The sequence below is a fragment of the Lissotriton helveticus genome, chromosome 3_2, assembly GCF_964261635.1.
Source record: "Lissotriton helveticus chromosome 3_2, aLisHel1.1, whole genome shotgun sequence".
Taxonomy (NCBI): domain Eukaryota; kingdom Metazoa; phylum Chordata; class Amphibia; order Caudata; family Salamandridae; genus Lissotriton; species Lissotriton helveticus.
Genome location: NC_136062.1, coordinates 273,510,019 through 273,524,941, shown reverse-complemented (window position 1 = coordinate 273,524,941; position 14,923 = coordinate 273,510,019). Strand labels below are relative to the sequence as shown.

The 14,923-nt window shown below is 51.8% G+C and overlaps 1 protein-coding gene across 3 annotated transcripts in view; it reads left to right on the top strand.

Annotated features, from left to right (window-relative positions):
- DAPK2 (death associated protein kinase 2) overlaps positions 1-14,923 on the top strand; it is a 558,977-nt gene that overhangs the window by 360,054 nt on the left and 184,000 nt on the right. For all 3 annotated transcript variants that reach the window (XM_078685202.1, XM_078685200.1, XM_078685201.1), the window contains exon 4: positions 4,814-4,952. In XM_078685202.1, coding sequence (XP_078541328.1) covers positions 4,814-4,952 — 139 coding nt within the window. The remainder of the gene's footprint in view (positions 1-4,813; positions 4,953-14,923) is intronic.

Here is a 14,923-nt window from a genome sequence, read left to right as displayed (position 1 = left end):
TCTATCAAGACAGTTAAATTGAAGCAGTTGAACAAGCAGAAACCAATACTGGTATTTTACTGGCCTCTACTGGACGTTTTCTATCAAGACAGTTAAATAGAGGCAGTTGAACAGAAAAAAGTCCCTAAGCGGAAGGAGACGAGTCCTAGGGCTGATCTCCAGAGCCCACAAAGTACATACACATATAAGTATATACTAAAGTATATACAAGAGGTCTCGAATGCTCTACCTAAAAAGGAAATCAAATAACTTGTCCTGGTGGTTCTAATGAGAAGTAACACAGAGGACTACAGCTTTAGAGTAATTCCTCATTCATTTCAATGAAAACACTTGAGTGGAGCCAGAAACATACACCCAAACATCCAATAGCATTAGATGGGAGGTGAGTAATCCACTGGGCTGAGCCAAAATGTGATCGACAAAGTGTCAAGCTAGGATACCATTAGACTGGAGATGAAGAAGTGCAAAAAAGAAATAACGGCTGAATTCTTTCTTCATATATGCATCCAGGATCTGGAAACACTGCCTGATCTAATTTAGGAAGGCACGCTTCTTTAGAAAACAGTATGTCATGATGCAGTAACAGTTGGCTTCAGCTCTTTGAAACCAGCTACCCCTCCAGTCAAACACTGACTGTCTTTTGCCTTGGTCTCTGTACAGTGCTCTGCTGCCTTTTCCTAGATTTGTACTATATCAATACCACATACCTATGTACATAAAATGGCTAAAAGAGGCTAGTCAAAGTAAGCCAGTGCTTAAACTGGATAGAGACAGATTTTGGCGATTGTCAAATTAGCCTTTAGTAAGAAGTTTGTCGAACACAATAATCCTGGTTCTTCATCCATATACTTTAATGTTAAAGCCATGCAAAGAATTTCATACAGACTTTGTATTTTGACTAATCAGTTACCAAAGATTGCAGCTAAAGGGCAATTGTGGTTGGCCCGCCACTTGAACCTTCTCACCCTGTCTGACTTGTTAGAGTTACTTGGTTTTCTTCAATTTCATTAATGGACAATTATTTCTAGTGTTAGTTTACAAAGTTAGGGGGATAATCCGAGTTGATGACTTTGGGAGTCAGGTGGCGACCTATACCTTAGAATTAGGGATGGATTATGTCTACAAAGACCAAATTGTGTTGTGTTTAGGACATGAAGCCTTAGAGGTCAAAACACGAGTGGAGCAGGAAGTCAGACCAATCACACATTGCTGGCCTATGATCCTTGTCTGTTTTAGTGGATTTAAGATGGGATTTTGGCCCGGTGGGATTTAAATGAGATAGTGCAGCTTGTATCTGTGCACATTGTTCTGGAAATATGGATGTTTCAGTGCGTGACAGTAGAGGAACATTCTCACTATTAGAAGGAGGGATGGTCAAACAACCTGTAGAAACATCTGTATCGCATATGCTAGTTATGTGTGCTTACATTAGTGATTGCCAGGCAAGATTGAAACAGACACACAATTTAATCAATTCAGAGCCCAAACGCACCTACACTTGCATTTGTTTAGGGACACGACCTAGTGGGCTAGGCTGGATGATTTTCTTTGGGGCCGGTCCACATCTGATTTGCCCGCTGGAATAGCATAGTGTAGCTAAAAATTATGTTTGCAAAGAATAATTTAATGTGGTTGGGATAGATTCAAGAATTTGTGCCGTGTTATGCAGTCATCCTGCGTAGCACAAGTATGTTCAGATGTGGGTATGGGTTTGCTGTAACAAAGGGTCTCGAGAAGCAGAGGAGACTATTTAGAGGGAATCTCATCTGGGTTTTCTTGTTTCCTATTAGGTACTTTTGTGAGGTGACGTGATGTGCTTTATACGTTTTGCCCATTTGGGTGATTAATATTACAGTTTTGCTAGGTCCAAGAACTGTTTAAAAAGCAGATGTTACTATTATCCATCCTGCCAGTGCTCTGTTCACTCACCAGGATAAAAAGGCGGAGTTGTGCCTTCAGGGATTCAAACTAGTGATCACAACAGATGTCAGTAGTAGCACTCGACTAGCCGAGTCATCTGGCCAGCAAGGCTTGTCCTAGTCTTTAATTGCTTTAGTGGCACCTAAAACCAATGTAGTGAACTTCATGCCTCCAGATAAACTACCATTTGTAAAATTGATTGAAACTCTCCCAACCATCACTAATGAACAAAAAAAGTATTCACCCCTTTGCAGACAGATCTCTTCCCTAATCATGTTGCCAATCATTGCTCTGTTCCAATCACCTTCCGTGCCCATTTCCTGTTAGAGCCCCTAGAACAATCATCATTTCACTCCCTTATAAGACTCAGAGGTTTGATTCCGCTTGCTAAAATTGGTACTAGGCTAGTTCATTGCCAGTTAATTAGAGCAAACACAAAAGTCGCATATAGCGTTTCTAACACCTACACTCCGCCTTAAAGGATGCCAACCTTGAATTCCTTCCAGACCTACCTGTGCGGTATCCCCTGGGGACTGGGCGATGGTTCATCGTTAAAGGATGATGTCCGCATTCTTCTAGAATCCACAGATCCCAAAGAAATTGGCAAATGTACTAAACCTCAGTCATGTCTATCTACACCTCAGGGACAGGCTCACTTTAAACAAACATTCCATTTCAAACACATGAGGAAGAATAGTTTTAGCAACTTCAGTCAACACTGCTCCCTGGCAGGCCGTTTAAAGGAAGCTACCGGCAAAGTATTCCTGTTTCTCTTCCTCAAATCTTACACTGCTACTAGTCATGTTTTGTTATGAATGATTATTTATATAGAACTTTAAGCCACCTTAAGGTCACCCCAGAGCTCTGAGATGAATAGGACGGATGAAAAAATATACATGATGGAATCGATGATAGAGCCGACGACAAAGAAGTTACTATGTTTGTTGTGTTCGTCCAACAAATGCTGGTATCTCACCGGACAGGAGTGATTGTACTCTGTGGGTAGCTGGCCTTGGGTGTCTGGTTTGAGGGAGCAGAATGGAAAGGGGAAGCAGTCAAAGCGTGACAGAAGTAGATATCAAGGTGCGGTGTTCAAGGCCTCGGACCCACAGAACACGCCTGATAGTCAGGAGACGGCCTCCTTATTGGTCTCGACAATGTTGATGACAGTGGTGGCAAGTGATCTTTGAAAGTTTTGGAGCTATATATTCAGTGTGAGTGAGCCTAACTTCCATTAGAGGGGTTTGAAAGCGTTCCCCCACATATCCTCTTCCAGAGAAAATTCATAAAAAGGACTACTTTGATGAAAAAAAATGCACCATTTTCACAATTATCTAAATATTTTCTTGGTTTGGATGAGCCTTCAAAACTCCTGAGACGGATCAGGCACGCTTGTCCAACCAAGAAAGTTCTGGCATATTCCATGAGTGCCCTTCCAGAACCTATGGCTTTACAGCAAATTTATGTGAAAATTGTGCTGTAAATTGCACCCTAAGGCCCATTGTATTGGGTGGGAAAGTGAGTCCCCATGCAGAAACTCTAACTCACTCACCGTCTAAGACAATTTCAGGAGGGTATTTACGTCTCACCTCTTTCAAGGTTCACCAGCTGCCACTGATTATACCTCTGCCAGGTGCTGCAAATTCCTTCCTATCAGTAGTCCCATGTCCAGAGCGACCACGCAAATACAAAACTACAACTCCCAGAATGCTATGTGCTGTTAGTGAAAGGCTGGCTTAAGCATGACTAACGATATGTGGCAGCCTGGCAACCTGAGGGTTTATTCAGAGATATGGGGGGCGGCCCACCATCACGTCAGCTTCTCTAAAGGCATAATAAGGTTGCCAAATATTATATGACTGCTTAACAAACCTTTTTATTTTTTATATTTAATTTGAAAGACATACTCCCAAAGCAATTTTTGAAAAATTAAATACTAAGGCACCTGAAGCTCTGTGGGCTATTTGTTTTTTTTTCTGTGCGAGACCGCCAAAGTAGTGGTCCCTAACAGCAAAAAAGTTCATCTGTACATGTGTCTGTGGCCTAAGTAGAGGGGACCGCCTGAGGAACTTACACAGACGGCCTGTGTCAGTGGGACCGACAATGTAAGGTTTTCGACAGTGGCAAGAGCACCGCCGGTGGAAAGATAAGGGTGCGCTTAACTAATAACAGAGCAGGCGACCCCAGGGACGGCTTTAGCGCTGTTGGTGCCGGTGCAACAATAATTTTTGGTGCCCCCACACCCTCTGACCGCCTCCTCGGATTCTCTCACTACTACCCACCAAAGTGTCTCTCATCTCTCCAATCATAAGTTATTGCTAAACACACCGCCCCCACTGAGGTCAGCGCCCAGTGCGGCTGCACCGGTCGCACTGCCCTAAAGCCAGCCCAAGTGACCCATCAGTTTGGCGGACAGGGTACTCTGCCACATTTGTTGCCCCTAATACTATAGAGTTAATGAACTACTGTTGTGACTTTCACTAAAAGTTATTTTGTGAAAGCCACAACCGTTTGCTTGGAACAGTGCATCTCTCTGAACAGCTCTTAGTTTAGGAGATGGCATTTTAATAATCGAGTTTTATTATCTAGGAGTAACGACATTTCTAATGTGGACAATGCACTACTCTTATAAATGTGCATATCCCAGCAATGATAACAAAATATCGAAGAATAGTGTCAGTATCTAAAGGCCGTGTCACTTAAAGGTCACATTGGGAGCCACCTCTCAGAGATGATAAGCAAGCACAGACGCTGGTGGCTCTTGTCAGGTTGATGTAGCTGGCGCTCTGTAAGCCTCAGACGGTCGTTTTTCAGCAATTCCTCCATCTCCTATGTCCTAATGACTCGCTGAAGTGCAGATGTAAACACTCAGTGCTTTCATTTTGTTTTGCAGAGTGTCTGGAGGCGAACTCTTCGACTTCCTGGCACAGAAGGAGTCTTTGAGCGAGGAGGAGGCCACGAGGTTCATCAAACAGATTTTAGACGGCGTCAATTACCTCCACTCCAAGAAGATCGCTCACTTTGATCTGAAGGTAAGCCCCGCTGATAGAGCTGGACTCGGTCGGCCATCTTTGGCTGTAAATGGATACCGAGCCATGAACGAGCTCTTTATTCTCTCACGTGACCTCGACCTGCTGCGGTGAGTGATGTGTGATCTCTGCTGTGCCGCTTACTCAACACAGAGCTTAGGTGTAACCTTGGGCAGTGGCCGCCGAAAACAAGCCCCATCCATCTTTCTGACAGGAATATTGTTCCAGTCCCCAGGAAAGGAATTCAGCGAATGCGATGCTTTTCAATAAATGTGCTTCGCAAACACCGTTCCCCACCAGGAAGGGGTGACTGACCCTGCGGCCTTGTAGACGGTGCATATGTCAGTCACTCACCCCCTTGGGGTGGACTCACTGAAACTTGAGGGGGGGTTCCTCTGGAGAATACATGGAGGGACTATACTCTCCGGACCCAGTCAGGACCTCTCATGCAGGGCCGGACTGGGAACCCTCAGCAGCCCTGGCAAATGCTGTGAGACCAGCCCCCGCGCAGTGCGTAGGAAGCGCGCGAGGGAACACAGGACTGAAATTGTGCATTCCACAACACATTTTTCATGCTATATTTAATTGTTAGGTTTTAAAGCATATTGGAATGTTGGAGGCTCCAATGAAGACACTGGAGTGCTCTGGGCTTATGCCGGCTTCTAGAAGCCCGGAGCATCAACATTCCAAAGTTTTCTCTATTCACAGAGCCTGAGGGGATTTCAACTACCTGGGCTCTGTGAAGCCGTTGTTTTACTATTTAGAACACTCTGTCCTATAGGGGCGTAATGTTCTGGTAGCCTTATAGGCCTCCGTAGCGGGCTATACCGGCCATTAAAGGCCCGCTCTCTTGTTAAAGGCCCCCACCTTCGGTGTCTCTAACGCTGGAGCAGGCCTTTAATGGCCAGTGTCCATTACTGGTAAGAGGTAACCTGTTACAAGTTTGTGGACCTGGGTAGCATTCAATATAGAAGAACAATGGACCTCAAACCAAACATTCACAATATCGGAATTAATTTCAAAATCTTGCATGAAAGGATGTGCAGAGATATGAGCTTCATATGTATTTTTTAAAATAGCATTGTGACAGTACACCAAGATTGATACGTCTGATCAATCTCACACAAAAAAACTCTAATTTTTTACTGTTTTCTTCACCTTGGGAATAAGTTCCCCCACTCACTTACTTTCGAGCACCACTTTCCTTGCACGTCCCCCCTGGAGCAACTACCAAATGTATAGTGATTTAAAACCATTGATGTAAATAAATTTGGTTTTGTAACATATGAAGCTCATATCTCTGCACATCCTTTCATGCATATCATAAGAAAAGATCATAATGAAGTACTATTACTCATGAGGAGCGCAAATTCATTGTTTTCTCATAAATTAAGATTTTGAGATTAATTCCGATATTGTCAATGTTCGGATTGAGGACCATTGTTCTTCTATATTTAATGGCCAGTGTATACACACATCCATGTGTTGATTGGTGTTGGTTGAGTGAACTGCCCGCTGACTGGTACTTCTCCCTATTGTGGGAATTAAAAAAAAATATTTAGTAAGGCACGGGGGCTTAGGTCAGAGTTCATGATAAGAACTACCGATTTGGGGAATAGATAAATATATCGCCCTATAAGTAATCCTACGTATTCATATACACAATTTGATGAAAGTGCCTATCAATGCCAGGTTATTGCTGTTTGATTATATGTCGATTGGAGGGTGGCCTGGCATTTAGTTTCCCTCTGCAGCTCCTTGTTGTATTACTGCTATATAAATCAGACAACAAACATCACATAAAATGAGATAACGTCTCCATAATGTTTACAGAGTGCATTGGCACATTATAGCACTGCATGAAGAAGTGCTTATTAAAAGTGGTAGTTTTTAAACATAAACCATTAGTGAACTAAGAAGGCAACGCAGTTATCATGTAAACAGCAGCGGAGAAGACGATAAATGGCTGAGCTAACTTTCCTGCCAAAATAAAGTTAATCGCCGGGGTTGGAAGGAAATGGCCGGTGCTTTGAAGTGGTGTCGGCCCTAAAAGCAGTCGCGGCTCGCATTACATGGGAAGGGGGGTTAAAACAAAATACAAAAAATAAATAAAACTTACCTGACCGGTGGTGATTGGATCCAGTGGCGCCTCTGCTCCTGGACATGAACAGGCATGCTCCCTCCCCCTCCTGTAAGCCAATCACAACGCTGCAAGGGCAGCGTTGTGATTGGTGCAGAGTCCCGGACGGCGCAGGGAGGCCATTTTCTCTATGTAGGCTGCATGCAGCCTACATAGAGAAAATATAGAGTTTGCATGACTGCTTTGGTCGGCCCCAGGGCCGACCTAACAGTCAGGGCACTCATAGGGGTGCAAGCCACTCCTCCCCGACCCGCCTGTCCTCAACCAAACATACCCTCCCACCCACCCCCAACCAGACATACCCCTGCCTTCTGATTTCTCGCAGTACGAGAAGCAGAAAATAAAATGGTATTTAAAATACCATTTTATTTTCTGCTTCTCGCACAGCGAAAAAGCAGTGGGGCGGCACTCCAACTCCCTAATGGAGCGGCCGCCAATGCATGTAAACCATGTACGTGGCTCAGCTCATAATAGACCAACATTATTGTCTATTTAATCAGACACAATAGGGATTTGTACAACTGGTATTCTGAGCTCACATATTCGAAAGGGCTTACATATGCGTTAATGTTGAAAAAGGAGTATTGGTGAAATAAAATATTTGCTTTAGATCAATCATTTTCAGTAGATAAGCCGCGATTTACCAGGTTTTATTGTATGACTTTGTTCACATCAGTCACCAAATGGGTAACTGTTTTTCCTCTTTTATGTTGATGCTTTGTTTTTATTTCTGTGCATTTTTACGCAGTTTGTATACCACGTGAACTCGAACCAGAGGTTTTGGAGCGCTTTACATAAGCACCAATTAGGTTGGACAAGGTCACGTTCATTTTGTACAGGCATGAGAAGTGTTAGACGGGGACCTGGAGGGTCGGCCGAGCACAGTGATCGCACAGACAGGTAACTTCCCCCCCACAGATGGACACCACACAAAGTTCAGGGTAACACCTTTTATAGGCACTTCTGGGAGTAGGGTGGTACGATACAAGGCAATCAGGACACGATGGTCCTCTCAATTCTAGTCTCTAGTAGGGGAAGGGGGTAGCGGGACAGTCTGGGTACCCACGGGTACGGGGGTGTAACGGTGATGGCTCACAATCCTCGAGCTCGGTGTTCGGAGGGGTCAGACCGCGGCAGCGCCGGCAGGTCCCGAAGAGGTCGTAGGTGGCAACGGGCCGCGGCAGCGCCAGCAGGTCCCAACGAGGATGAAGGTTACAACGGGCCGCGGCAGCGCCAGCAGGTCCCACGAGAATGCAGGTTGCAACGGGCCGCGGCAGCGCCAGCAGGTCCCAACGAGGATGAAGGTTACAACGGGCCGCGGCAGCGCCAGCAGGTCCCACGAGAATGCAGGTTGCAACGGGCCGCGGCAGCGCCAGCAGGTCCCACGAGGATGAAGGTTACAACGGGCCGCGGCAGCGCCAGCAGGTCCCACGAGGATGAAGGTTACAACGGGCCGCGGCAGCGCCAGCAGGTCCCAACGAGGATGAAGGTTGCAGAGGGCCGCGGCAGCGCCAGCAGGCAGGACAATAGTTCGCAAGGCAGGGCTGTGGCAGCGCCAGCAGTCCGTCAAGGATGAGTTCGTCGCGGTGTCTCTCGACTCCAGGATACAACTGCCTTCCTGTCCTGGGGCTGCCTCAGTTATAGGTCTGGCGCCCTTTGATGTCCGGACCCTCGCCCTTGGAGGTCGGGAGGTCTGGGATGAGGGAGTCCAGACACCCAGCAGGGGGGTGGAGCCAGCGCCCGAGGAGGCTGGGGGTGCTCGGCACCTGGCGGGGGAGAGCTATCGACACTTCGTACTCCCATTGACCTGCCAAGTGGGCCGTTCACCTCCTGGGTGGAGGGTGGTGCCGGGATGTCGGGGCCTGGCCAGGCCCAGGGTTGGGGTCGGGCTGAGGCCGCACGGCCGCGTGGTGCCGTGTCCAAGATGGCGGCTGGGCCGGGCAATGGTGCTGACGGTGGCCCGGGCCCTGTCCTGCGGGGAGGGAGCGAGCCCTTCATGTGGCCTGTCCAACATGCGTCCCCCCCAGCTGAAGGCGGGGAGAGTCACCCATCTTCTTGGGGACTTTCCTCGTCGAGGCGGAAAAAGCGGGACAGGCCATCCGCGTTGGCGTGGTCTTGGCCGGGTCGATGTTCCACAGTGAAGTCCATCCCCTGCAGGGAGATGGACCAACGTAGTAGTTTCGGGTTTTCCCCCCGCATCTGCATGAGCCATTGCAGGGGTCGATGATCGGTCTGGACCCGGAAGTGGGTGCCGAAGAGATAAGGCCGGAGCTTTTTGAGGGCCCACACCACGGCGAAGGCCTCCCTCTCGATGGTGCTCCAGCGTCGTTCTCGGGCCAGGAGCCGTCTGCTGATGAAAGCCACTGGCTGGTCAAGTCCTTCGGGGTTCAGCTGGGAAAGGACTGCCCCAACGCCATGGTCGGAGGCATCTGTTTGGACGATAAATTCCCGGCTGTAGTCGGGGGCCTGGAGCACCGGGGCGGAGCACATGGCGGCCTTCAGCTTCTCGAAGGCCGTTTGACAGTCTGGGGTCCAGTTGACCTCCTTTGGTTGGTTTTTGGAGGTGAGTTCCGTGAGGGGCCCTACGATGCTGCCATAGTCCCTCACGAACCGTCGGTAGTAGCCTGTGAGTCCCAAGATGACGCGGACCTCGGTCTGGGTGATGGGGGACTGCCACGACTGGATGGCAGCGATCTTGAGTTGCAGAGGGGCCACCAGACCGCTTCCCACCTGGTGCCCGAGATAGGTCACGGACCCCTGGCCAATTTGGCATTTGCTGGCCTTGATCGTGAGGCCAGCTCGTTGGAGGGCCTGTAGCACCTCTCGGAGGTGGTGGAGGTGGTCGGACCAGTGGTGGCTGTACACAGCGATATCGTCCAGGTAGGCGGCGCTGAATCCTTCGAGTCCTGCCAGGACCTGGTTTACTAGCCGCTGAAATGTTGCTGGCGCATTCTTCATGCCGAATGGCATGACCTTGAAGTGATAGTGGCCATCAGGGGTAGAGAATGCCGATCGTTCTTGGGCCCGGGGTGTGAGACCGATCTGCCAGTAGCCCGCTGTCAGGTCGAAGATGCTGAGGTAGCGGGCAGCTCCCATGCGGTCGATTAGTTCATCTGCTCGGGGGATGGGGTGTGCGTCTGTTCTGGTGACCGCATTCAAGCCCCGGTAGTCGACGCAGAACCGGAGCTCCGGCGTGGCGCCGGGGGCGGCCGCTTTGGGGACCAGTACCACTGGGCTGGCCCAGGGGCTGTCTGAGGGCTCGATGATCCCGAGGGTGAGCATCTTGGCCACCTCCTCTTGGATGCAGGCCCGTACCCGATCTGGTACGCGGTAGGCCCGATGGCGGATAGGGGGACTGTCTCCAGTGTCCACGTCGTGTAAGCACCAGGGGGTGACCCCTGGGGTGAGGGAGAACAGGGTGGAGAACTGGAGCAGGAGGACTCGGCAGTCTTGGCGCTGTTCCAGGGTGAGGGCCTCCGAGAGTCGGACCCCGTCCACGGAGCCGTCCTTCTCCCGTGACCGTAGGAGGTCAGGAAGGGGTTCGGAGTCCTCCTCGGTTCCATTGTCGGTTGCCATCAGGAGACTGAGTTCGGAGCGTACAAAGTGGGGTTTCAGTCTATTAGCGTGGAGGACCCGGAGAGGGTTTCGGGAAGATTCCATATCGATGAGATAGGTGACAGGGCTCTTGCGCTCGATTACTTTGAAGGGCCCCGTCCATTTGTCTTGCAGGGCGCATGGTTCGGTGGGAGACATTACCCACACTTGTTGGCCGGGTTCAAATTCGATGGAGGATGCATTTTGATCGTACCACCTTTTCATGTCCTCCTGACTGGCCTCCAGGTTTGCTTTTGCCATCTCTCTGAACCTTCTGGTCTGGTTGCGGAGGGTTAGGAGGTACTTGAAAACATCTGGAGTGTTCTTTAGAGGGGGCATTTCCCAGCCTTCTTTGACTAGGCTGAGCGGGCCTCGCACCGGGTGTCCATACAAGAGTTCGAAAGGGCTGAAGCCGAGGGACTTCTGGGGGACTTCTCGGTAGGCAAAGAGAAGGCACGGTAGTAGCACATCCCACTGGCGACGGAGGGGCTCTTCCAACCCCCCAATCATCCCTTTGAGCGTGCGGTTGAACCGCTCAACCAGTCCGTTCCCTTGAGGGTGATAGGGGGTCGTGAATCGGTAGGTGACCCCACACTGTTGCCAGAGGGACTTCATGTATTTTGAGATAAAGTTCGTACCCCTGTCGCTGACGACTTCCCGGGGGAAGCCCACTCGAGAGAAGATCCCCATCAAGGCTCGACCCACTACTGGGGCTGTTATCGTACGAAGGGGGACCGCCTCAGGATAGCGGGTAGCGTGATCCACCAGGACCAGGATGAAGCGATGTCCCTGTGCTGTTCGGGGGTCCAGGGGCCCCACAATGTCTATTCCCACCCTTTCGAACGGGGTGGTCACCACGGGGAATGGTTGTAGGGGTGCCTTGAGTTTGCGGCCGCTCTTCCCACTGGCCTGGCAGGTCGGGCAGGACCGGCAATGGTTGGATACGTCATTTCTCATCTTGGGCCAAAAAAAGTGAGTCACCAGGCGGTGGTAGGTCTTGTCTTGGCCCAGGTGCCCGGCCAGGGGGACATCATGGGCTAGGTTCAACAGGAAGTCTCTGAAATGGAGGGGCACCACCAGCACTCGCCCGGCCCCCAGTTCTGCGATTTTCTGTTCGCTGTACAAGAGATCATTGTCCCAATAAACCCAGTGGGCCCCGGTGGTGTCTCCTTGGCTCTGGGCGAGCGCTTGCTGTCGCAATCCCTCGAGGGAGGGGCAGGTCTTTTGCTCCTGCCGGAATTGTTCCTGGGTGGGCCCCCCTTCTTGACGCCACTGAGCCAGGTCGGGAAGCTCGGGGGGCTGTGTGGACCCCTCTGGGGTGGGGTCCGGGTGGTCGGTCTGGAGGAAGTCTTCTTCTGGAGTGATCGAGGGCGGAGGTGCTGCCCATTCTGGTTCTTCTGGTCTAGGGATGGTGCGGGTGGCCATGGACCGGGTGGTTACGCACGCCCAGTCCGGGAGACCCAACATCCCCAGATGCTCTCTTCTTTCCACAGCGGCCCACGGGGAGCTCTCGAGATCGTTCCCCAGGAGGCAGTCTACGGGGGCATCGTCACGGACAGTTACTTTCAGCATGCCGGACACTCCTCCCCATTCGAAGGGGACGCAGGCCATCCGACACAGGCTCTCCGAGTTATCTGCCGACCGGACGGGGCATAGTACGTTTGGTAGGATTTGTTCTGGGGTCACCAGGTGACAGCGGACGGCCGTCACACTGGCCCCGGTGTCACGCAGGGCCTCGGCCTTGCGCCCATTGATGCTCACCCATTGGCTGTACTTCCGAGTGTTGGCGGGCAGGGGAGTCCGCGGGACCATGTCTCTTCCTCCTAGGCATGCCAGGGTCATGGCGGCGGGTTCCCACTCGAACTGCTCCGACTCATAGGTCTCCGTGTCTTCGGAGACTTGTTCTTCTCCCAGGGCGGCGGCCGCCATCTGGCGGGGCCCGGGGGCCTGGTTCTTCGGGCAGGTCGGGTCACTGGCATAGTGGCCGACTCGCTGGCATCGATGACACGTCACGTTAGCTCGGAACCCCGGGCGCATCGGGGGGTTTCCCCGGCCTGCTGGGGCCGGGGTGGCGTTAGTGGGTGCGGCCGGGGCGGCGTCTCTGCCCCGGCCCGGGCCTCCTCCTCCTCCTCGGGGACGATGGTGACCTTGGTTGGTTCTGTTCTGCTCGTTCGGCCCACTCCGGGCCACTCGGGTGCTCTCCCACCGGTCAGCCTCGGTGGCGAGCTGCCGGGGTTCAGTCAATTTACTGTCGAGGAGGTGCTGCCTGAGCTCGACAAAGCAGTTGTTGGAGAGGTGCTCCCACACAATGAGATTGAAGAGTTGTTCGTAAGTGGTTACGTTGTTACCCTTGATCCACCCCTCGAAGGCTCGGCTGAAATAGTTCACGTATTCCAACCACGTCGTACCTGGGATCCTGGTGCAGTTGCGGAACCTCTGGCGGTACATTTCGGGTGTAAGTCCATATCGACTGAGGAGGGCGGCCTTCATGTGGTCATAGGACGTCATTTGATGGTCCGGAAGCTGCAGCAGGGCATCACGACCCTCGTTGACGAATCTCCCCCATAGACCGGCTCCCCAGTCACTTCGAGCGACCCGGTGGGCGGTCATGGCAATCTCATAGGCCTTGAACCACTGCTGTATGTCGTCGTTCCGGTGATATTCTCGGACCACATCCTTGGGGATGTGGACCTTCTGCTCGGTAGGACCCGGGGAGTGCGGTTGCTCGGGCACCCCTAGGTTTTTGTTCAGTTTGCGCATTTCTATCTCCGCTAGTTTGCACTCGTGCTCGTATGCCAGTCTTTTTTCTTCGAGGTCTCTCTGTCTCTGTTTTTCCTCTCGCTCTTCTCTGAGCCGTAAGTGTTCTAAGTTTATTTTTTGTTCCGCCAGTTTCAATTCTCCGTCTAATCTGAGTCGTGCCAAGTCTAACTCGTGTAATCTATTTTTTTCCCGCTCTTGGATCTCTTCATGGGAGGGGCCTGTTCTCCGTTCCTCCGTCCGGGTGGTGTTGACTTCCGGGGCTGCGGGGTCCCGGGGGGTTGCGGTATTTGTCTCTGTCCAGGCCTCTAGGGCGTTTTTGAAGTCTTCTTTTGTGCTTAGCCCGGTGGTAGCAATGCCTAAGTCCATGCAAAATTGTTTGAGCTCTCGGTGGTTGTATTCTTCCAGCTTTTCCATCTGGAACTTCTCCGCCGATCCGCTCTCTTTGGTCGTCATTGTGGTTTTAGTCGTAGGGTGAGTTACTGTCTGTACGGTACGCGTTGGTTCGGATCGCGCCGCTAGCCACCAATGTTAGACGGGGACCTGGAGGGTCGGCCGAGCACAGTGATCGCACAGACAGGTAACTTCCCCCCCACAGATGGACACCACACAAAGTTCAGGGTAACACCTTTTATAGGCACTTCTGGGAGTAGGGTGGTACGATACAAGGCAATCAGGACACGATGGTCCTCTCAATTCTAGTCTCTAGTAGGGGAAGGGGGTAGCGGGACAGTCTGGGTACCCACGGGTACGGGGGTGTAACGGTGATGGCTCACAATCCTCGAGCTCGGTGTTCGGAGGGGTCAGACCGCGGCAGCGCCGGCAGGTCCCGAAGAGGTCGTAGGTGGCAACGGGCCGCGGCAGCGCCAGCAGGTCCCAACGAGGATGAAGGTTACAACGGGCCGCGGCAGCGCCAGCAGGTCCCACGAGAATGCAGGTTGCAACGGGCCGCGGCAGCGCCAGCAGGTCCCAACGAGGATGAAGGTTACAACGGGCCGCGGCAGCGCCAGCAGGTCCCACGAGAATGCAGGTTGCAACGGGCCGCGGCAGCGCCAGCAGGTCCCACGAGGATGAAGGTTACAACGGGCCGCGGCAGCGCCAGCAGGTCCCACGAGGATGAAGGTTACAACGGGCCGCGGCAGCGCCAGCAGGTCCCAACGAGGATGAAGGTTGCAGAGGGCCGCGGCAGCGCCAGCAGGCAGGACAATAGTTCGCAAGGCAGGGCTGTGGCAGCGCCAGCAGTCCGTCAAGGATGAGTTCGTCGCGGTGTCTCTCGACTCCAAGATACAACTGCCTTCCTGTCCTGGGGCTGCCTCAGTTATAGGTCTGGCGCCCTTTGATGTCCGGACCCTCGCCCTTGGAGGTCGGGAGGTCTGGGATGAGGGAGTCCAGACACCCAGCAGGGGGGTGGAGCCAGCGCCCGAGGAGGCTGGGGGTGCTCGGCACCTGGCGGGGGAGAGCCATCGACACTTCGTACTCCCAT